The following is a 24,760-nucleotide window of genomic DNA, read 5'->3' as shown; positions in this document are numbered from 1 at the left end:
TGGGTTTTTCAACTTTTTCCCAAAATACTCACTCAGTAATTATTCACTGACTTAATAATGTGCTCCAGGCATTGAGAATATATGCAGGAAAGGCATAGTCCCTAAGCCTTAGGAGATTATAATCCATACAAAGAAACAGTTATATAAAGAGGCCATCACAATATAATGCAATAATTTTTATAAAAGTGTATATAGTTATGGAGGAAGCATAGCAGAGGGAGTACTTCAGTGTCTTGGGAGTTAGAAAGGCTTCACAGAGGAAACTTATTCTTAATGTAGGAGTAGTTATTAGATAGAAAATGCAGAATAGTGTATTCTAAGCATAGGGAAAATATTCAAAAAGGCACAGTGATATGAAACATCCTCCATGTTCAGCCAGTAGTTTCAGATGTCTGAAGCATTAGGATAGGAGGCAGAGATTAAGATGAAATAAAAGTGGAGAGGTAGGCAGGGGCCAGATACCCAGTCTTTAAATGCCTTGCATAGGAACTTGGATTTCTTCCTAAAGGAAATGAGAAAAATTGGTGGATTTTTAACAGTGGATCAAATCTGGGATGTCAAGGAGCTTACTGCCTATGTTGTCTTCCAGGAGTTTTATGGTTTCAGGTCTTACATTCAAGTCTTTAATCTGTTTTGGGTTAAGTTTTATGTATGGTGTAAGATAGTGGTCCAGTTTCATTCTTTTGCGTATGCCTGTCCAGTTTTCTCAGCACCATTTATTGAAGAGACTGTCCTTTCCCCATTGTATATTCTTGGCTCCTTTGTCATAAATCAATTGACCGTATATGAATGAGTTTATTTCTGTGATCTCTATTCTCTTCCATTGATCATATAATCTGACTTTATGCCAGTATCATACTGTTTGGTGGTGGTGGGGTGGCCATTTATTTTTTATTTTTCATACAATTTTTCATTTGTTTTTTCCATTTACGGTTACTACACAATATTGGCTGGGTTCCTTACGTTGTGCAGTACATCCTCGAGCCTGTCTTGCCCCCAGGAGTGTGTGCCTCCCTCTCCCCCACCCTTTTATTGCCGCCCGCCCACTCCCCCACTGGTAACCACTAGTTTATTCTCCATATCTGCGAGTCTGCTTCTTTTTTGTTTTATTCACTAGTTTGGTGTGTCTTTTAGATTCCACATATAAGTGATATCATATAGTATTTGTCTTTGACTTAGTTCATTTAGCATAATATCCTTCAAATCCATCCATGTTGCTGCAAATGGCAAAATTTCATTCTTTTTTTATAGCTGAGTAGTATTTCATGGTATAGATATACCACATCTTTATTCATCTGTTGACGGGCACTTAGTTTGTTTCCATATCTTGGCAATTGTAAATAATGCTGCTCTGAACATTGAGGTGCATGTAGCTTTTGAATTAGTGTTTTTGTCTTTTTCAGATGTGTACCCAGGAGTGGAATTGCTGGGTCATATGGTAGTTCTATTTTTAATTTTTTGAAAACCCCCCATACTGCTTTCCACAGTGGCTGCATCAGTTTACATTCCCACCAGCACTGTATGTGGGTTCCCTTTTCTCCACACACTCACCAACATTTGTTATTTGTGTTCTTTTTGATGATAGCCATTCTGACAGGTGTTAGGTGATATCTCATTGTGGTTTTCATTTGCATTTCCCTGATGATTAGTTATGTTGATCATCTTTTCATATGCCTCTTGGCCTGCATATGAAAAATCTGCATTTCCTCTGGAAAAATGTCTGTTCAGTTCTTCTGCCCCATTTTTTAATCGGGTTGTTTGTTTTTGGTTTTATTTTTGCGGTACACGGGCCTCTCACTGCTGTGGCCTCTCCCGTTGCGGAGCACAGGCTCCGGACGTGCAGGCTCAGCAGCCATGGCTCACGAGCTCAGCCGCTCCGCAGCATGTGGGATCCTCCCGGACCGGGGCACGAACCCATGTCCCCTGCATCGGCAGGCAGACTCTTAACCACTGTGCCACCAGGGAAGCCCTTGGGTTGTTTTCTTGATGTTGAGTTTTATGAGCTATTTATATGTATTGGATATTAATCTCTTATCAGTAATATCATTTGCATTTCTCCCATTCAGTAGGTTGTCTCATACTATACTGTTTTGATTACTGTAGGTGTGTAATATAATTTGAAATCAGGGAGCAGTTTTGTACTTTGCTCCAGTTTTGTACTTCTTTCTCAAGATTGCTTTGGCTATTGGGCGTCCTTTGTGGTTCCACTCTAATTTTAGGATTGTTTTTCTATTTCTGTGAAAAATACCATTGAACTGTATTGAATCTGTAGATTGCTTTGGGTAGTATGGACATTTTAACATATTCTTCCAATCCATGAGCACAGACTGTCTCTCCATTTTTTTGTGTCTTCTTCAGTTTCTTTCATTAATGTCTTACGGTTTTCAGTATACAGATCTTTCACCTCCTTGGTTAAATTTATTCCTAGGTATTTTATTTTTTTGTAAATGGGATTGTTTTCTTAATTTCTTTTTGTGAGAGTTCATTACTAGTGCATAAAAACACAACAGGGCTTCCCTGGTGGCACAGTGGTTGAGAGTCTGCCTGCCGATGCAGGGGACACGGGTTCGTGCCCCTGTCCGGGAAGATCCCACATGCCGCAGAGCGGCTGGGCCCGTGAGCCATGGCCGCTGAGCCTGCTCGTCCGGAGTCTGTGCTCCGCAACGGGAGAGGCTGCAACAGTGAGAGGCCCGCGTACTGCAAAAAAAAAAAAAAAAAAAACCACACAACAGATTGTTTTGATTGATTTTGTTTCCTGAAACTTTACTGAATTTACTAGTGCTAACAGTCTTTTGGTGGAGGCTTTAGGGTTTTCTATATATTATATCATATATCATCTGCAAAAAGTGACAGTTTTACATGTTTGCATGCATTTTCCAGTTTGCATGCATTTTATTTCTTGTCTACTTGCTTTGGCTAGGACTTTCCATACTATGTTGAATAAAAGTGGTAAGACTTGGCATCCTTGTCTTGTTCTTGATCTTAAAGAAAAAGCTTTCAGCTTTCCACCATTGAGTATAATGTTAGCTATGGGCTTGTCATATATGACCTTTATTATGTTGAAGTACATTCCCTCTGTACTCACTTTCTTGCGAGTTTTTATCATAAATGGATATTTATGGATTCTGTCAAATTCCTTTTCTGCATCTACTGAGATGATTATATGATTTTTATCCTTCATTTTGTTAATGTTGTTAACAAACCAATGTTGTTAATGTTGGTGTATCACATTGATTTGCACATGTTGAACCATTGTTGCATCCCTGGAATAAATTCCACGTGACCGTGGTGTATGATACTTTTACTGTATTAATGAATTTGGTTTGCTAATATTTTCTTGAGGATTTTAAAATGCATCTGTGTTCACCTGGGATTTTGGCCTGTAATTTTCTCTCCTTATGGCTTCCTTGTCTGGTTTTGGTATCAGGGTAATGCTGGCCTTGTAAAATGAGTTTGAAAGTGTTCTCTATTTTTTGGAAGAGTTAGAGAAGGATTGGTATGACAGTTGACGCTTGAACAACATGGGGATTAGGGGCACCAACCCTTCACACAGTGAAAAATTTGCATGTAACTTTATAGTCAGGCCTCCGTATCCCCAGTTCCACATCTGTGGATTCAACCGTGTTTCGTGTAGTACTATAGTACATATTTATTGAAAAAAATCTGCATGTAAGTGGACCCATGCAGTTCAAACCCATGTTGTACAAGGGTCAACTATAATTCTTTATAGTTTTGGAGGACATGCATTAGCCCATCAATACACTGACTACAAGAGACTGACTTCAGATATAAGGACACACATAAACTGAAAGTGAAGGGATGGGAAAAGATACTCTATACAAATGGAAACCAAAAGAAAGCTGGGGTAACTATACTTATATCAGACAAAGTAAACTTTAAAACAAAGATTATCATAAGAGACAGAGAAGGAGTATTACATAACGATAAAGGGGTCAATCCAACAAGAGGATATAATTTTAATTATGTCAGTGGTAAATCAATACTTTTTTTCCCTAAAGATTTAATTTTATTTTATTTTTGGCTGCGTTGGGTCTTCGTTGCTGCTCATGGGCTTTCTCTAGTTGCGGCGAGTGGGGGCTACTCTTTGTTGTGGTGCGCAGGCTTCTCTTTGTGGTGGCTTCTCTTGTTGCGGAGCACGGGCTCTGTAGTTGTGGCTCGCGGGCTGTAGAGCGCACGCTCAGTAGTTGTGGCGCACGGGCTTAGTTGCTCCGTGGCATGTGGGATCCTCCCAGACCAGAGATTGAACCCATGTCCCCTGCATTGGCAGGCAGATTCTTAACTGCTGTGCCACCAGGGAAGTCCCCAATACATTTTTTAAGCTTGAATTTCAAAGCGTGACTGACAAGCTGGTGGGCTAATGCATGTCCTCCAAAACTAAAAAAAACTAATTTGTACTGCTTTTTCATGAGGTCTTAAATCAAAGCCAGTGTCATGTTCTAAAGTTTTTCTGTTAACGTTATGTTAATCTTAAATATGATATAACTTTATCCTAGGTAGTCTAACAGTATATATATATCTAACTTTGGTTTTCTACGCTTTACTATTCATTTTTCTCAAAAAAAAGTTTTAGGCAGTAAATAGTAATGTAATTCTTTATAAAGCTTTTCCTACTTTTCAACATTGAAAAAAAAACAATAGAGAACAAGTAATAATGACGGCACAAAGATTTTCTAACATAAATTTACCAATGCTCATTTTCAAAGAGTCTTTCTTTTGAATAATATAGTAAATGCACACTCACACATATCTTTTATATAATCTTAGTAAACAATATAGTAAATGTTGGGTCTTAATCATTTATAATTTTATCCAGAATACTTTTTTTTTTCTTTAAGAACTTTGAATCTTTGGCTTCTTGTATTGACTTTCTAGGTGGCCTTAAGAAAATTATTACATCTTTTTGCCAATTCCCTAACCTTATAGGTGATGATAGTGTTCTTATTTCAGGAAGAGTAAGACAGGATATAAGTTTTGTAGAGCATTAGAAAGGTGTAGCTAAAAAAGACAACAAAGACCCCAGGTCCTGATTCAGGTCCTTTTGCAGACTGTATAGCATTATTCCACAAGCAGGGATAAAGATTTAAATAGATGGAATATTTATTTGTAATTTAAAATAATTTTCATTCCCCCCCACAAAAGAAAGTTGTGATGTGCTACATCTTTAAAAAAATTAGCAGCACGACACTACAATTTTCTTACCTTATAATGGAAATTATATGGCATCCAATAGATAAATTGATCAATGTAACATTAAAAGAGCCCTGAAGTAGACACGTACAGACAGTCAGTTGATCTTTTTTAAGAATTTAAAATGTTTATATTTGCCTTTAGTGATTACATTCCTTTTCTTCTTGACTTCTCTTTGTTTCTCTTCTTTGTCTTTTTTTTTTTTTAATTTTTATTAGAGTGTGGTTGCTTTACACTGTTGTGTTTGCCTGCACTGCACAACATAATGAATCAGCCATACACATACAGATATCCCCTCCCTTTTGGACTTCCCTCCCATTTAGGTCACCACAGTGCATTAGGTAGAGTTCCCTGTGCTATACAGTATGTTCCCATCAGTTGTCTACATAGTATCGATAATGTATAGTGGCAATCCCCGTCTCCCAATCCCTCCCACCACCCCTTTCCCCCTTGGTATCCATACATTTGTTCTCTACAGTCTATCAACTGATTTTTGACAGTGATATCAAGGCAATTCAGAAGGAGAAAGAATGTAGTCTTTTCAACAAATGGTATTGGAGCAGCTGTGAAATAGGAAATGAACCTTGACCCCTACCTTACCCTTGAGATTGATAAAGCCTTTAGAGACAGGGCACTCAAGTCACTAACCATAAAAGAAAACACTGATAAATTGGACTTCATGAAAATTAAAAACTTCTGTCATTCAAGAGGTACCATTAAGAAAATGAAAAGGTACATACTGTCAACAACTGTGAAGGGTCTACAATTTCACACTATTTGCAGACTAACAAGTTAGCCTGCCACAGTTTCATGAATGGTGATAGAAGAATAAGACTCCTGGTCAGAGATAAAGGACAGTTTATTACAGCAACAGCAGTAGTCAGAATATCAGCATTTTTAAGCCAGTTCCCCAAGCCTCTGGTATAGCAGGATGCTTTAGCAAGCTTCCGCCCTGGCCCACGGGAGGAATCTGTGGCAGTGGGGTCACCAGTAACAACCCTGGCCAGAAAGTTGAGGCTGATCTGAGTGTCTTCCACCACCATGGTAGGTAGTGTAATTGGTCAATTCAAATAGTCAGGAACAAATTTCATACCACCTTTTAAAATTAGATGATTCCCATCGTAGGGATACCTTCCTCAATGAGCACATGAACTACAAGTCAGTTATCCCTCATTTCGGAGGGATCTTCTCAGTCATCTGAGGGCTACATACCCTGCTGGTGGTGTTTCCTTAAACACTTGAATGTCTCTTATGACTACTCCCAGGGCGCAAGTCATTGTATTTTCAGGAATAAAGGAAAAAAAGATGGCTTGCTTCTGCACCAAAGTGTAGTCCTGAGGTGCAGGCACATGATGACCCTGTAAAGAAAGGTTATTTACAATTATTAGGGCAGTGGTAGTATATTACATATGAGACTTTTATGAGTCAGGGGGAGGAACAAGTCGACCCTGCTTCCTACACACCTCTCAGCTGGGCCAGTTCACTTTTAATAATGGAGTCTAGTCCTTGTTTTGTTGAGCAACTACCTGAAGTCGTCAGCCCAACCTGTCATGTTGGTCAGTGCCACCAGTCACATTTTTCTTCCCCACAGAATGATTGAGTGTGATGGCCATGGGGATGAGGATAGAGATGACACCCAAAGGTGCTGATGTACGTTTAGCATGGGATATACAGGATCTGGGCCATCTGCTATTTTTAATGGCATTGTCAGAAATATTTAAGGCAATAATAATCAAATTGTGGTACAGCCAGCTAAATTTAGGGCACTTGGAACAGTTTGAGAGAGTAGCACCAGGGTGTTTTCCTTCATGAGGAAGGTTCCAGGGCCTATTTTGAAAGACAAAATTATTAACACTCCTCCCTTCCCCATATCTCTCAGGATCTAAGCTGTTCCCTTTCCAGATTTTGAGATTGTTGTTCTCCCTCCATTGCCACAAAATTGGGGTATCTCATTCCAGAAGCTGTAGCTTCACCTTCTTTTCCCCCATTCACCCCTGACCTTGTACCAAGGTCTTTTCCCCAGAAGGGTCAAGTACGAGAGGAAAAAGTCATTTTTATACATCTTATAGAGTTCCATTAGATCCCCCCACTTTGCACTGTATTGGTGACAAGTCTATTCACCTAAGTGATCATGACCTAGGACCATGTGACTCTAACAAGAGAATCCAGGTAGCTGAACCAGAATCGAGGTTGAAACGCCTATTCCCCCTTTTGGCTGGACTGCCACCCAGAAGGTATACCAGCCAGACTGGGCTGGGATTGTCATAAGGGAAAGAAGCATCATGCCAGAATCAGGTGGGAATCCCAAATTTTCTAAATACGTCTCTATAACCCGCATCTCCTTTCATCCTAATCATTACTCATTACCCAGGAAGTAGCTAAGAAGATAAGATTCCTTTCTAGAGAAAGTGACATTTAGTGACCAAACTGCTTTATTATAAGGTGTAAAGACCTGGAGGAGGTGAGGGAGATAGAGTCAAACATTTTTGAATCAATTTTTGAGTTTCATCAGATACGGTAACTCTTGAGTGGCTGTTGAGTGGCTTTTGCAATAAAAGGTGTAACTGCGGACAGACCGTGAATGGTCTGGAAAGCTGAAAAAATGGCAAAGACCACCTTCGAGAGCCATAATGACGTGGCTGATCGGATGGGAATGGCAGCTCAGTAACCTGGAAAAGTGTCGGTGGTGGGGAAGCGCCCCGCCTCCCGCCCCCAGCTCCACTCTCTCTACACAGCGACATCTGTTTTGTTTTTTCATAGCTGCTAACTGAGGTTGGATACCGTCAGGTTTCTCATTAGCCCAACCATCAGTGAACAAGGCCCAGGCATTTAATGGAACCTTTGTGAATTGAGGGCCCCACTGAGCCAGCAGCTTTGCTTCAGATGGTGGAATAGAGTAAAAGTTTCTCCCAAAGGGAAAGCTGCCACTTTTTCATGTAGAGACCAGATGCCAGTGGGCCGAGGCCAGCTGTGTTCTTGAACTTACCGTTTCCATTTAACAAGCAAGGCTTGTTAGGCCCCCTCAACTTATGAGTCATTGAATCTGCATTGACTCACCCCAAAATGGGAATATCAGACTGGAGAGTCACAAGGCTTCCTTAAACCAGGCATTCCTTTTGAAAATAGTTCAACAGCAAGCTAGTAGTTGCTTTTCAAAAAGGGTGCACCTCAGAATTCCCTGGTGGCCCAGTGTTTAGGACTCTGCGCTTCCACTGCAGGGGGCACGGGTTTGATCCCTGGTCAGGGAACTGAAACCCCACATGCTGTGCAATGAGGCCCCCAAAAAAGGGGGTGGTGTGCCTACCTGATAGCTGTGTCAGGGAGGCAGCAAGTCCAAAACCCAAGAGATGCCTCCAGGTCAAGGCTGTTTTCCTTTGTCATAGGCTCCAGGTCACAGGGTCATTAGTCATAGAGACTTACCTCCCAGAAGAGTCATGAAGATGTGGGACTTCAAAAGCAGACAGCATGTCAGCAGCTTGCTGAACAGGTGCAAATGCAGCCTGCTGGTCTGAGTCCCTTCAAAGTACTGTGATAAGTAGTTTAGTCCGTATAAAGTACCAGGTAGAGTGCTGAAATGAGACACATACTATCTCCAGTACTCAGAGATTTGGATAAGGTGCTTCTAATTCTGAGCTGCACAAACCAAGTGCAACTCCACTGTTTTGGGCGACCCGTGATCACACCACGTGCGATCAGGTGGTGAGGTCCTCATGGCGGATACCATCTATTTCAGCTTTGAGAACTCTCTGACTCAGTACCATAGCCACAGGGCTTTCTAGCTGAGGTCATGGGGTTGCCACTGGCTGGCTCAGGCTTGCACAGTGGTGACCTTCTTTGCCGAGTCCATCTTGATCCAGAGCAGTTGCTCTCCCATCACTAACATCTCTTAATTCTCACTCAGTTTCTACATAAGGGCTAGGGGAGTTTTCCAGGGTGGTAGGCTGACCACAAAAATTTACCTAAGTTTCTCTGGGTTAATTTCTCATTCTCTAGTTGGTCACTTATATCAGCATTCTAAATCCAATCTGAGGTAATAAGAACCTGAATACTAAGCAAGGCCTCATTCTTGGTTTCCTACAAGAGTTTATCTGTCTCTGGGAGACCTCCTGAAAGGATAAAAGCAGCCATGACCCACTTCCAAAACCTCTGAGACCTTTTACTGTCATTTCCAAATAGACTTGAGGTGGACAAGACAGACTGTAGGAAAGACAGCCCAGCTGATACCATTTGTCCTTAAGACCATTACACACCCCGCCCCCTCAACTCCCAAGTAAACCAGACATTGTTCTAATGACTGGCCTGATTTATGCCCATGAATTTCTCTCCTTTCATGGTCATTATAGATATGTGTCTCTGTAATTGTCTGAAAGAGAGCAGAACCTTTTGCCTGAAAGGGAACAGTACTGAAATGAATCTCCTGGTTGTTACTGTGGGACACACCTGAGGCTGATTAACAGGATGGTAAGGAAGTGCCCCAGCCCAGAAGAGATTTAGCAGCAGTGAGGACACCTGTTTCCTGGTGTTCAGCCTGCAGCCACCTCCGCAGTTCACCCTCAGTAATAGGCAGCGAAAGGAAGGGCCATTTGCTTCCATAACTGACTGTATGATTTGGTCAACGTGTTTACTGCAGATTCCCAAGGCCTTCCCTCAAGTCTCTGCAAGGCTCTCATCCTTCCTCTTTCAGAAAGTCGTGTCTCAGTCAGAATCCTATCCTTGTCACCCAAACTGTAGGCATTGGAGATTCTACCCCACTCGCAAGTACATAAGTTAGCCTGCCACAGTTTCATGGATGCTGGTAGCAGACATGAGACTCGTTGATCAGAGGTAAAGGACAGTTTGTCACTCACAGCAATAGCAGTAGCTAGAGTATCAGCATTTTTTCTGCTGGTTCCCTGAGCCCAGTTCCCCCAGAGCAATGCAGAGGGACAGATGACCCCCTCTGCAGCCAATGGGTTGTGGTGCAGAAGAGGAATCCTGAGCTTAAGGAACCCAAATCTTTTATAACAGGCAATAAGCATGGCTGTCCTTTTCTCCAGAGGGAGGCAATTATCTTCACTACACCAGACAGTAAGAATGCTTGCCCCTTGATCTTGAGGGAGACACTGTCTCTTCCTATCACTGCCTGTCTATTGGGCTGCTTGAATGCCCTCACAACTGGGCAGTTGGCCTTCAGAGCCAAGTGATCCCAAAGACAGCAAGGCAGAAGCTGCAGTGTCTTTTATAAACTAGCCTTGGAAGTCACACACTGCCATTTCTACAATATCTTGTTAGTTACACAGGTCAGCTCTAGGCACTGTGGAAGGGGACTGAACAAGGAGGTAGACATCACTGAGGACCATCTTGGAGGCCTGTAACCACAGTAATTACATCAGCTATTAGCATCGTAGTTAGCTAGATAAAGAGTATATGGGAATTAGGTAAGTCTTCAGAAGTTGAAGAATTTTAAATGAAAATGTAAGTTACAGACTGGAAGAAAATATTCACAAAACATATATCTGACAAAGATCTTGTGTCCACAAAATATAAAGAATTCTTACAACTGACTGATAAAAAGACAACCCAGTTAACAAATGAACACATACTTCACAAAAGTAGATATTCAGTTGGTCTTTAAACACACGTAAAGATACTCAAGATCATTTGTTATCTGGGAAATGCAAATCGTCACCACAATAAGATACATTTCATTCCCACCAGAACAGTCAAAATAACTGGAGACTTCCCTGGAGGCCCAGTGGTTAAGACTCTGTCCTTCCAATGCAGGGGGCACCGGTTCGATCCCTGGTTGGGGAACTAAGATCCCGCATGCTGCATGGCATGGCCAAAAAGTAAAATTAAATAAAATTAAATTAATAACTAAATTCCTGATTATTCTTTTAAAATAAATAAATAAATAAAATAACTGGTGATATCGAGTGTGGGTGAGGATCTGGAGCAACAAGAACCCTCAGTTATCGCTGGTTAGAGTGCAAAGCAATACTTGGGAAAAATACTTACCTAGTTTCTTGTAAAGTGACATGTATACTTTCTCTATGACCTAGCGATTCCACCAGTAGGTATTTATCCAAGAGAAATTAAGACACATGACCACTAAGAGAGTTATACACAAATATCCATAGCGTCTGTATTCATTATACATTGTAACCCAGAGCCGGCAGCTACCCAGGTGTTTATCAGTAGGAGAATAGATGAACAAATTGCGATACAAATCTTGTTTTCTGATATGTGCTGTGAATATTTGCTCCTGGTTTGTGGCTTTCTTTTTCATTTTTTAAGCAGTTTCTTTAAAAGACCAAAAATTTAATTTTAGCAGTCCAAATACTTACGGTTTTAACATTTTAAAGTAATTAGCTGTACACAACTGGTATTCTAACTCAGAGAGAAGGTTGCCAAAACCTCTACAGTGAAGGAGTCTCTGGGGGGCACTAACAGGAGTGTCTGTTATTTTGCAGTTGGGACAGATTCTAGAGCCCTTTGTTAGAGGGGGCCCCATTCAAAGTGAGCTAATTTGCAAGTAACAGCATAAATGGGCTTGTGTACAAGTTGTAAATGAGAAATATGTTTCCTTCGGAACACAAAAAAAAGCCTAAAAGACGTTGTGGGTGCTGAGAGTCAACAGCTGTTTCTTGACAGTGCCACAGAGAGAGCAGCCTTCAGTTTCCCCAATAATTTTCAGGAATCTCATCGAGGTGGCAGGGGGGCCTTACCCTGTGTGTGAGGCAGTGGCCCATCCTCTTTTTGTGAGCACCTTGTATTATTTGTATGTCCCAAACGAGTGTGTCAAAGAGGAAATCATCAGGGTAATGTCATACCTGTGTCCCTAGAGAAAGAAGGATGTAGTTAAGGTCTTGCCCTCAGAGACTGCGTGCAATGACAGGGCTGTGAGCTACCCGCCCTGGGAGCTGGGTAAAGTATGTCCTAGCCCTTTGGAGGGGAAGGCAAACTTCAGTCAAGAGGCTGTTGAAATAGGCACCGAACAAAAGATATGCAGCAAATTCTATAATAGAAAAATATTTACCATTCGCTGATTGGATGAATTTGGTCAATTCAGTAGTACTGGCTACAGGGACCTTAACGCGGCCCACAGCAATCCAGGCTCATGGGTAATCCACTGTGAGGCACATTCATTCTTCCCAAGTTTAAGAGCAGGGTGAACTGGGCTCTTAAATGGCAGAGCAGTGGGGATACTCACCACTTCTCTAAATACATCTTGTCTAAAGGGTTTCAACCACGAAAGACTTTGTTTTAATTTACACTGGGCCACATTAACTATTTTAATGGGGGAAGAAGAGGTTCATGGGGTTCCATTTTATCAAGATAATTTGTGACAAATATTTATTACTCGTTGAGTCAGAGAGTCCATGAGCACTGGCACATTTTAGGACAATGGGTACTGTGATCACGAGAAATTTAGGCAAGACAGTAGTTCCTGTGGTTAAGGTAAGGCATACCTGTTTGTCCTCTTTATCACCTTTAGTGACTGCCTGATGATTATAGGGGGTACCTTATTTAAATTTAGTGGGATGCCCAGTGTAACTGTAATTTGAGCCCCGTTACTGATTAAGGCCATGAAGGTTATCCAACTGCTGTGTTTCAGCAAACGTTAAACTAATTCAGAACCAGTGTTATAGAGGTACAAAAGCCAATCTGCCCTTTTAATCTTTTTGTTGTAGAAATTCTTTTAGTAAAATTTCAGTTACCAATTGGGCCAAATTACAGACTTCCATTTCGGTTTTTGTTTGTTTCCTCCTTGTTACTGACTGAATTGTGTCCCAACTTCATATGCGGAAGTTCTAACCCTCACATGACTGTACTTGGAGATGGGGCCTTTAAGGAGGTGATTAATTAAGGTTAAGTGAGGTCATACGGGCAGGGCCCTAATCTGATAGGACTGGGGTCCTTATCAGAAGAGGAAGAGAGGCCAGGGATCTTCCCTCGCTTTGCCTGGGCACACACAGAGCAAAGGCCATGTGCAAGCCAGAAAGAGAGGTCTCATCAGAAATCAACCCTGATGACACCTTGATCTCCTACTTCTGACCTCCAGAACTGTGAAGAGATAGACTTCTGTTGTTTAAGCAACTCAGTTGCGGCAGCCCTAGCAGACCGCTGTGCTCACCCTGTAGGCTTTTTTTGTTTTGGTTTGGGGTTTTTTGGTGGTGGTAGTTACTGGGTATCCTTCAGGGAGGTCTTCTCTGCACTGCTCATATTTATAAATTTCTTCCTCCAGAAAGCCTCCAATCAGTATTGTCAGGGTTAGCGTCCTTCGCCGTGACAGCAGTTGAATTTACAACTTGGCTGTGCCACAGGGATGCCAGGGGTGTTCTTCTCTGTAACCCTGAGGATCAAGGTCTTTTTTTGCAACAGAGACATAAGCAGCAGAAGCAAACGTATCTTATAGGGTCCTAGTGAGCCATCTGCCTTTAGGAGCATGAATCTCAGTAATTCAACTGCTCTTCAAATAGGGACTGCTGTTCCTCCATACAGGTGACTACCCAGTGGGCCTAACCAAGCTCTTTCCCCCTGAGCCCTCTTTAGAACAGGGCCAACACCACCTGCTTGAGACACACAAGCAGTATCTCACAAGTTAAGAGTCTTTCTCCTGAGTCCATCAATCAAGACACACAACTCAGTCTAAGACACAGATGAGTCTGGACTGAGACACACAACCCAAGGCTACTTAAAGGAGCTCCTTGATCCCATACTCTTCTCTGTGAACACCAGTCACTGATGCTTCCAACTTAGGTGGGTTAAATCTATGACAGAGGCTTGGTAGGACTCAGCAAATGCAGCACCAGGCAGCAGATCCAGTCAGCAAACCAAAGCAAGAGAAGATAACCCCGGGTGGTGGTCGCCCCCCTCTAGACATCCTGCTCCTAGTGTCAACTGCTGTGGCCACCTTGCAGGGACAGCATTACCACCTCCATACCCAAAATTTGGTTCCAGTGACAGGACTGATAATGTCACACACACACACACACACACACACACACACACACACACACACACACACACACACACACACACACACACACACACACACACACACACACACACACACACACACACACACACACACACACACACACACACACACACCCTCCCCCCCCCCCCCCCCCAAGATAATACAAAAAGGTTGATTATGTAACGAGGCTTTCTGGGGAAAACAGGGCAGGCTTTCCATGTTGGCCCAAAAATTACCTGAGAAAGGAAAGGAGGCTGGTTTGGGATTTTTTTTTACTGCGGTTGGGGTGGGGCTGGGATGAGGGTTCTCACACACACGGAGGGACGGAGGGATGGAGGGACGGAGGGACGTGCGAGGTTTCAGCCTCCCAGGCTTCCTTCAGGCTTTAACCCAGATGTGGGGCACAAGGGGGACGGGAGAGGGGAGGCTTCATAGCTATCGGCAGTCAAACATCTTCGATGGTGTCAGCTCTTTATTTCAATATTAAATTACCATGAATAGATGATTCTAGTACGTACTCTTTAGGTTAGAATTTGAATAATGTATATCATAGTTTTAAATAAGACTTCACAAATCTTTCAGGTAAAATCATATTCTTCTGGGTAAATATATCCCCTTGATCACATTTATGATTACTCCTTTCTGAATCCCCACAGGAGAGTAAAGGAATAAAAAAGGCAGAGCTTAGTACTGTCATTAAAGACCTCAGAGATTCTTATCACACCCTGATATTGTTCCTTCTCATCAACTGTGGGGCCTGTGCAGTAACTCATCACAGACCTAATTAGCCGTGGTTCTGGATGTGGTCATCTCAGGCCAGTTGCTGCCCTGCACCTGATTTCACTCTCACTTCGTAAGCAGGCTGACTCTGGGCGTCTTCTCTTGCGGGTTTGAGCTGTCAGGACTGTCAGTGCACGAGCTCCTGTGGCTCCCCTCCACTCACACCTTTGTAAATAGCCCCTTTTGTAAATAAGCTCTCCACCAACGGAAGGGAGAAGAACCTCTCCAATAGCTGTGTGTCAGGCAGAGTAAATGAGTCAGAGTCCTTGTGGCCTCTGAGCCCTGCTGTGATTTTACCTCCTTGCCCCTCTGACCTCACCTCCTCCCCCTGCCACCTCGGCTTGCTTTGTTCTGGCCACCCTGGCCATCTTGCTGTTCCTCAGACATCCTAGACGTGCTCCCACTTCAAGGCCTCTGCAATTTGCTGTTCCCTGTACCTGGTGTAATCTTCTACTACGTGCCAAGTGCCCCCCGCAACACTTAGTGGCATAAAATATTTTGCAAAGGAATGGATCAAACATCTTTGTTTCCATTTCTCAAGAGCTCCAAGTATTTACTGTTGCTTCTTAAAAAAAAAAAAGGAGGTAAGAAGGAATTTGAACTATCTGCATTGTCTTGAGCAGTGTTTCTCAAATGATCTATAGTGAAGGACCAGGTTTTAAAAATTATTTCCGGCTACTGCTGACCAGGCTGTAGTCCTGCTGTGCCGAACGAGATTGCAGCTCGCACTTCATGGGACGCACATGCTAGCTTGACAACTAACCCACATGGCTTCTAGTCTCTAAAGGAAGAGCCTGCTGATTGCTCTTGGTTGTGGTGGCAGCGGTCAACTGCTGTAAGTGTCGGAACTTCGTCACAGGTGGGTAACAAACTCGTTTGCCGGTTCGCGCCAGACCACACTTTAGGATCACTGGTCCAGAGGGGATCTCTCTTTTGGCAAGGCAGCTAAATCATAGATGGGAAGACCTTTCTGGTCACAACGACTGCTGCTAAAGGATCACAACACTATAATAATAGGTTAGGATGAGTTGCAAGTTTTCTTCAAAGAAGAGTTTCTCCTCCTAAGAGTGAAAAGACATTAGAGGTGATTTGTTTTGTTTGTTTGTTTTCGGTATGCGGGCCTCTCACTGTTGTGGCCTCTCCCCGTTGCGGAGCACAGGCTCCGGACGCGCAGGCTCAGCGGCCATGGCTCATGGGCCCAGCCGCTCCGCGGCATGTGGGATCCTCCCGGACCGGGGCACGAACCCGTGTCCCCTGCATCGGCAGGCGGACTCTCAACCACTGAGCCACCAGGGAAGCCCCGAGGTGATTTGTTTTTAATTTTGTCGTTTGCGTTTTTTAATATACCATTTATCCACATATATAGTCAAGGTCAATTAACTGCTCAATTTTCAAATTGGAAATGAAAATTGTATAGCTGAAAGCCAAATGCACATTCTAAAACAAAATGTCGGTTCAGAATGTAGAATGAGAGGGTAGCAGGTTATTCGATCATTAGATATACCATCCACATTATTAGATGCATATGTGATATTTTAACTGGGTGATACTAAGTAAGGATATTATTTCTTAGGTAAAATTTGAGAATGCATGAATTGAGCTGAATCTATTAAAAGTTGTTGAATCCAAAATTGTAAGGTCTGTAATTACATAAATTACATTAAGTCATTTCAACAGAAATATTCTTCATTAGGCAGTTTCAATAAAGTGTGAAAATGCAGTAAATAAGTACATTTAAAATTTTTCTTTTAATTGGGTCATAAGTTTTCAGTACCAAATAAATTGCATGACAGTTTGTAATTAACATTTTACCGTCTAACTCTGTGAGGGGAAAGGTATGTATAGGTTACTTTAAAGGTACAGTGTGCTTTCCCCTACAGCCTCCAACTCCTATCCCCAAGAATATTAAGGATTTTCAAAGGCACTGAATCTTTGAACATTAGCTGGTTTTATGACAAAAATCTATCCCAAAGGGGTAGAGAGAATACAATTTAAATGTTATATCAGCTCTTACTTTAGCAGATATATTTTGGGGTCATTACATAAATATATTAAATAATTTGAAAACTTTTTATTTTTTATTCAGTATGGAGATTTATTCCCAGAGCGGGGCTTTTCTGATGCAAAATTGGAATGCTTGTGTAGTCAGAACAGCTGTCCCCACCCCATGGGGTGTCTTCCATTACTTTACAGTAGAGATGAATTTTTGGCCCAGTGTCTCAGTAGTATTGGACACACGTGGTTTTAAGTGGCAAAGCGGTATGCGTATGCATTCATTTGACTTTCAGAGCTACAGTTGGCTCCAGATTAGAACAAGGAGAATACATTCACACCAAGGCCACCCTCATGGCTGCTGCAGTAGCTGGATCACAGTAGGCTCTGTTGCTTCTAAAGACACAACCAACTATTGCTGAGGAATTACACATTCACCAAAGTGCCGTACAGCTGGAAGAGAGAGAATAATGAACTGCTAAAAGGATTCTTTCAAAGATTTCAGATTATGGTCCTAGTTATTATTGATCTAGTTTTTTAATATTAATAATAAAATCATGGCTGTGAAATAACAGTGAAACTAAAAGGAAGGATTTTCAAGGAAGTAGATGATTTTTCAGGATATTCATCCAAATATTTGATTTAAATCTTTTCCTTTCCAGAAAAAAGTGGCACTATCCTTTTAGACTCATTCACAAGGAATTAAAATTAGATTGATTCTTAATGCCCATTGTTGATATATGCAGCATATTTGGAAGGCCAATCTATTAAAAATAAAGAATTAGTTTACTCTGTGAAAGAATGGCTTATATTATTGACATTTTAGACAATTTTGTTTCCTACAAAAATGTGTTTGTTATAATTAATGCAGAAATAAGATCTGATTTAGCGTGAAATTGCATTGATACACTATATGGTTGGAATACTCTATCTCTGTGCAGCGTCAACTTAATGCTGTTTATGTATGACCTTGTACTATAAGCTTATATTTAAATGCTTCGTAACTTTTGCATTTTGAAGCCAATTGGTATAGTTATTCAAGTTTCAGCTTTTTAGCAAAAGTGATTTCCTAGAAAATCCAAGTATGCCTGTCTAAATAATATCTGAATAATGCTTTTTCCCCTAAGTAAAAACAAACAAGCAAAAAGTAAAAAACCTTCAGTGTAAATTTTTAATTTATCTGATATGGAGAACTAGATTTCTGATATTCATTAAATATCAAGGAAATTCCGACCATACTCAGTGTAGGCTACCTTTTTATAGAAGGGAATTTATGCATGTTTCGTAAGGGTTGTACTGATGAATATGTTTGAGGCTTTCAGCTTTTAGTGGATACAAAATAGAATGATTGATAAAATCCTCCCTACTATTGGCTATTATTTACTGACTCTTAAGTGGCAGGTTGTATTTATGCCAATTTATCTGCTTCAGGGAACATTCTTGATAGCAGAACAAAGTGAATAAAAGTAGTTTGCTTTGCAAATGAATGCAAATGGGAGAGCCTTTCGGAAAGCCCTTTAACAGGGGCAGTGCACTTTGATTATGAGTGAAGCTGCCATTTGGACATGGTGAAAAGAGCACGCTTGAACCATTGATTGGGGGAGACAGTAAAAAGTCAGGAAGGGCCCCCTTAAGCTTGCGGTGAGGCAGGCGGATGTCAGTGTGGTTAGAGCACAGTGGGAGAATGACAGGGAGGATTAGTGTCAGGGAGAAGCTTTGCTGTAGCTGTGGAGATAGTCCCTGGGGTCACTCACCTCTGGCTGTTGTCTGTGCTGATGGTCCTGTAATGCATACGGCCTGATGTATGCCTGTTCATTATCGGAAACAGTGATTAGAAAAGGTATTTGTCTCAGAGGTTTCCTTCCTTCTTTCTTTTTTCTTTCTTTTTAATTAAAGGAAAATAAGGTGGCTTCCTCCATCTCTCTGCTGACTCCTAGAGTCTTGTGTTGTACCATTGTGGCTACTGCCTCTGGTAGGAAACGGTTTAGTGCTGTAATGTAAAATAATTGTAACGTGGCTATCTGTTCTTTGATGATGGTTTCTTTTGCTTTGCTCAACTTTGGGTTTCACCAAGTGGTAATGCTGAATAAAATGCAGAGAATATGCTTGCTCTGAGAATTTTGGCTTTTGCAAAAACAGATTTTTATCATCTTTAAGGTATTTTATTATTCAATTTAATAATCTGATCAACTTTTAGAAGCTATTTACCTTCTCAAAAAGGAAGTGTTGCTTTGCATGGACTGGGTGGTTTAAGTCTTGGCTGCAGGATTTTCTAATTTCTATTCTCAAGTTTTACAAAATGCTAGCACTTGATAAATTAACTTCTTGAAAATACATGCTTTTTAGAATTAAATATCGTTACGTAGAATGAACAAAAAATATATCTTTGTCTCGGTTCTGATTCTGAATCAGTCCATTTACTTGTTCACATTTTCATTTACACTTATAAAGTTTTTTTGCTTTTTTAATCATTTTTCTTAAAAACTTCAAGACCTTCTGTGGTAAGCTCACATGAGGCATTTGTGAGCATTAGTGACACAATGCACTTCAAAACAACTGTCTTTCTTTTTTTAATGTCTTTAAGAGCCTGGGTTCACAGTACTTCTTCTTTATTATTTGGTGTACGTTGGAGCATTTAAAAGGCTGCGGGAGCTTTGCATTCTAATGTTAAATGTGCAACTCAGACCTTCACCTAAACTAGTAGATACGTTTTAACATTGTTATTTTTGCAGAAAGCATAATGCCAATACTTGGTTTCACAGGTTTATTAAATGTTTTAGCGAACATTCTCTGAATTATTTTTTTTCTTTAATGTTTTGCAGGCACCTGAATGGACAGAAGAGGACCTCAGCCAGCTGACAAGAAGTATGGTTAAGTTCCCAGGAGGAACCCCAGGTCGATGGGAGAAGATTGCCCACGAATTGGGTCGATCGGTGACAGATGTGAGTTCACTCAGATTTGCACTGTATGGAGAGTGACAAACCAGAATAAGCCAACTATGTAGAAGGCAGACATAGATGCGTCCAACATTATCTTTGGAGAAAGCCTACAATCTTTTTAAGGACCTGGAAGTGAACCGTTAACAAAATAAGCAAGAAGCAGATGTCAGCTAGTCCCCTGGTCTACAATTAACAGCTGTGTGAGGCATTCTGGTGTTTAGAGACTTAAGCTACTGTAACCTAATCACAGAAAAACAATGCTAGTTTTTGTTTCGAGTGACCCCTTTAGCTGTGGGGAAAAAAAATAGTTCTCTGATCAGAATTAGAGAAGTTGCATTTCAGCTGGATCTTTTTAACACTGAAGTACAGATTGCTATAGGTAGTTGACAGGTGGTTTGCATTAATTAAATGAGCAATAGTCCTATAATGTTTTTATTTCAAGGATGATACCTACGATTCATTTTGACAAGTTGTTTAACCAAAAAATTGTTCTATGCATATAGCTTTATAATTATATATAATGTACATTAGAAGTGTATAACTATAGATTTATATATATACTATAAACAATATATATTTAATTTATATATGATTATATGTGACCAGTAATACCTACCATTTAAAAGACAGTGTTTACCCGGAAAGTTTTCGATTTAACACTTTAGAAATATAGGGCAGAGAATCTTATAAAAGCACCTACTAGAGCACCTGATATATACTAAATATTCAGTAAATGTTTACTTGAAATGGAGGTCTTTATTTTCATCAATATGATCCTCATTTTCATAAATGATAGTAAATATTTACTGAATTTACTTTAAAATAAATCCTATAGCTCTAAAATATCTAAGGATACTGAAAGCAAAGATTCAGATTTCTTATGTTCTCTTCAATTGTATTAGTATACTTTGGGCCTTTTTTGATAATGAACAATTTAAAAACCCTGCAAAATGATTAATAAGCACAACCACCAAAAAAATAACCTTTTAATTTAGAAACAAATAATACGTATTACTGTCAATTTTTTTTCTTGGGTTTTCTTTTTTTTTTTTTTCTGTTTCAGATAGGAGCTGCTTTGAGAATTTTAAATTATATAGGAATGTTTTTACTACCATATGGTAGGACTTTTTAAAATCACATTTTAAAGACACAAATTTTTGTAAGATGTTTTACATGATTTCGACTTAAGAGTTAGTCTGATCATGTGGAAAGTTAGCCCTTGTATCTTGTAACTTTTTTTTTGGCTATTTCATGATGAGACCCGTTATCTTAGGTTACTGGAGGAAAACCATAAGGATACCTTTTCCTCTGCTAAGAATGTTACTGGGATGTGCATTTTATCTTGTTGCAAGGTTGTAAAAGATCTAATAATGCCTTATCGGTAAATATCTGACCAGGTTAAAGATGTTCCATGGTTACTGATGTTTTAAGTACTATGATCCTCTAAATGTATAATTACTGTTAATATAGTGATTAACAAAAATGACTGAAATACTTTTTAGAAAGTTACAAAACAGGCATTGGTTTAAAAGGGCCTCAAAACTTGTAGTTCAATTGGTTGATGAGAGAGAATAGTTCACTAACTAACTTAGTGTCTCTGTTGAAGATAGCACTGCCTTTAACTTTTTATTTATTTATGGCTACATTGAGTCTTCGTTGCTGCATGCAGGCTTTTTCTAGTTTGCGGCAAGCGGGGGTACTCTTCGTTGCGGTGCGCGGGCTTCTCATTGCGGTGGCTTCTCTTGTTGCAGAGCACGGGCTCTAGGTGCGCAGGCTTCAGTAGTTGTGGTGCACGGGCTCAGTTGCTCCGCGGCACACGAGATCTTCCCGGACCAGGGCTCGAACCCATGTCCCCCGCATTGGCAGGCGGATTCTTAACTACTGCATCACCAGGGAAGTCCCAACACTGCCTTTAACTTTTTAAATAATATTTCTATGAGACATTATAGTTAATAATTCCAAAGGCAGATAAGAAATTGAATAGAGCAATATTTTACTTTGTTGTTGTCATTAAAATCTGGTTAAATTTTTAATCTATATTTTTAAGAGGAGCGAGATGAAAGTTTAAATGCTAATATACGTGATGTAACCAACAGAGCCTTGGGATGGCTGTTTAGTATCATAGATCTCGAAAATTGACGTAACTTACAAGAGCAGTCTTAGTGCATCCTTGGTGTAGGTAAAGGCATCTTTTCACACTTTTGCAAATTCATCCCATAGTTTTTTTCTTCTTCTTCTTCTATACTTACCCAAGGAAGACTGATTCCATGTAATAGATATTTTTTCCTTTTATCATGGAAGTAGCAAACATGATTTTTTTTTTTTTTTTTTTTTTTGCGGTACGCGGGCCTCTCACTGTTGTGGCCTCTCCCGTTGCAGAGCACAGGCTCCGGACGCGCAGGCTTAGCGGCCATAGCACACGGGCCCAGCCACTCCGTGGCATGCGGGATCTTCCCGGACCGGGGCATGAACCTGTGTCCCCTGCATTGGCAGGCAGACTCTCAACCACTGCACCACCAGGGAAGCCCCCAAACATGACTTTTTGAGATATTTTTTTCCCCCTCCAAGTATTAGTTCTATTTTCATAATACCAAAAGTACCTTGGAAATACTTAGTAAACCTAAAATTTTGGGCACCAGAAGTGCCACTGTAACTTTGCTTCTATATCAGTATATACATATATAGACTCACACTGTATTTTCATTCTGTGAGCATCATCTCCATAGCTAGACTGTACGTTTCATTTCAGTAACTACATTTCAGTACCATACACACAAACACAAACTGTAAAGCACTCTCTCTCTAAAAGAGAACAAGTGTCTGAAGACAAAACTCATTTTACCGAACACACAGTGAGTTACACTGAAGCAGCTAAGATGGGTTTGGCTAATACAGTTCCTTTAGTAGAATGTTAAGTGAAAGCTAACCACACTTTAGAAGATCACTTAGACTTCTTTTTTGGCGTATGGTGTTAATTAGATTGGTTTTCATTAAGTGTTCCACTATGAAAAAGAAACCAAGTTGAGTTTGCTGTTATTGGAACCTCTACATACCGACCGGTCACCTGTACCAATTCACCCCAGCTCTGCACCATCTGCTCTTTGACCCGTTTTCCTTGCTAAATGTGTAGCTTCAGGCTGAGTTCTCTTTCCTTCGAGAAACAATTGACCTTTTTGGGAGGGGTGACAGTGTGCCGTGGTGGAATCTATATGTTCCTTATTTGGGTTGACAGATTACAGTGAAAAACCCATTTTGTTCCTCAATTAAGAAAGGAGTTTTCAGTGTATTAATTGTCATAATTCACTAGTTAAATTGCTAAATACTACTCCGGATAAATACAAAGAATTTGTTATTAGCTTTGTAAAAAACAATCAATGCAAAGTATATTTTAACTCAGATATACCTAAACCGTAAGACTTACTTTATTATAGATGCGATATTTTAAATGTTAATATATGCCTTTTAGCAAATAATTTTGGTAACCACAAAGAACACTCAAATTTTAAAAACAGGAAACAAAACCTGTCTGGCATGTAAAACCAACTTTAGTGTGATTATTAACTGCAGGTTTTCTAAATTAAGGTCAGGAAGCCTCACATTTCTTGCTTGTGCAGTAATATCATTCTCTTGCCTGTAAGGATGTAAACTGATTCTGCCCCTCTCCATAGTCACTAATCTCCTGCATCCTAGTTGTGATAACAGACTGATTGGAGATGTTCTGCCTGCTTGGAAAAGGCCCAGGTAGGTAGCAAAACAAAAGATAGGTGGATAGATTTAAACAGACTTTTGTAATTAGCTTAATGCCACCGTGAGATGTGTAGTTAGAGAAGCATTTCATATGCAGGTGAAAAGGAGGGAGAATAATAAAATTCCCAATTTTATTTTATATAGCCACAACTAGAGAGGAGATACCTGTTGGGGGAATATTTATATGTTATTATGGCAGTTGTTTCAAAAAATGTAAGCAGATTATTCAATAGAAAATAAACTTTTGTCAGTGAACTAAACATATAGTATATATAATGCTGAAAGGCATATATTAACATTTAAAATACTTCATCAGTAGTAAAGTAGTTGTTACAGTTTAGGTATATCTCAGTTAAAATAGACTTTGCATTAATTTTTTAACAAAGCTAGTAACATTCCTTGTGTTTATCCAGAGTAGAATTCAGCAATTTAACTCGTATATATTTGGGCAAATGTATCATTGCTATTACTTTTATTTAGAGTCAGACTAGTCCTACACAGGCTGTAAAGGGGACAAGAACTGTCGCCACCCCCTGCATCGGGCTCCCTGCCACAGCGGTTCTCCAGAGCAGCCTCATCTCCGCTCCTCTCGCTCCCCCACCTGCTCAACCCCACGACCTTCAAGGGTACTTAAATTTTTAAAAAGGAAGGGGTCCTTTATACCATTCTGCTTGCTAGATGAGTCACTAAAATCTAATAATCAGTTTTCAATCTGACATTAATAGATGATAATAATGTGTTATCAAATCTCTCTCTCACGCACACACACTTTGTTGTATGTCATTCCAGACTTTAGTCTTCTTATATAGGCATATGACTACATAATTTTAACAGTATTAATCTGTATCCTGCCCTTTTCACTTTGCTATAAGCTTCTTTCCACAACAAAGATCCACGTCATCTTTCTAAACACCTGTACAATACTCCATGTTGTCTGGATATAATTAAGGAGCACCCAGGTGATTGTCACTTAAATTGCTTCCCTTTTTTTCTTCATTCATCTTTCCATTTATATCTGTTTCCTTAGCTTGTATGCCTAGGAGTAGAGAAGCTTGATTCAAGACTATGGATGTTTTTAGAACCTTTGGTGACTCTAAAATTGGCCTCCAGAGAGGTGATAATATTATACAAT

At 40.3% G+C, this 24,760-nt stretch overlaps 1 protein-coding gene across 1 annotated transcript in view; it reads left to right on the top strand.

The window, feature by feature from the left end:
- The window catches only part of DNAJC1 (DnaJ heat shock protein family (Hsp40) member C1), a 207,622-nt gene that overhangs the window by 154,826 nt on the left and 28,036 nt on the right, over window positions 1–24,760 (top strand). Inside the window, exon 9 of the mRNA XM_082648592.1 lies at window positions 19,765–19,884. Within this exon, the coding sequence (XP_082504718.1) occupies window positions 19,765–19,884 (120 nt within the window). The remainder of the gene's footprint in view (window positions 1–19,764; window positions 19,885–24,760) is intronic.

Source organism: Grampus griseus (genome assembly GCF_964374135.1).
Source record: "Grampus griseus genome assembly, chromosome: 2".
NCBI lineage: Eukaryota > Metazoa > Chordata > Mammalia > Artiodactyla > Delphinidae > Grampus > Grampus griseus.
Note: the sequence above shows the minus strand (reverse complement) of the source record. Positions and strands in the feature narration are given on the sequence as shown.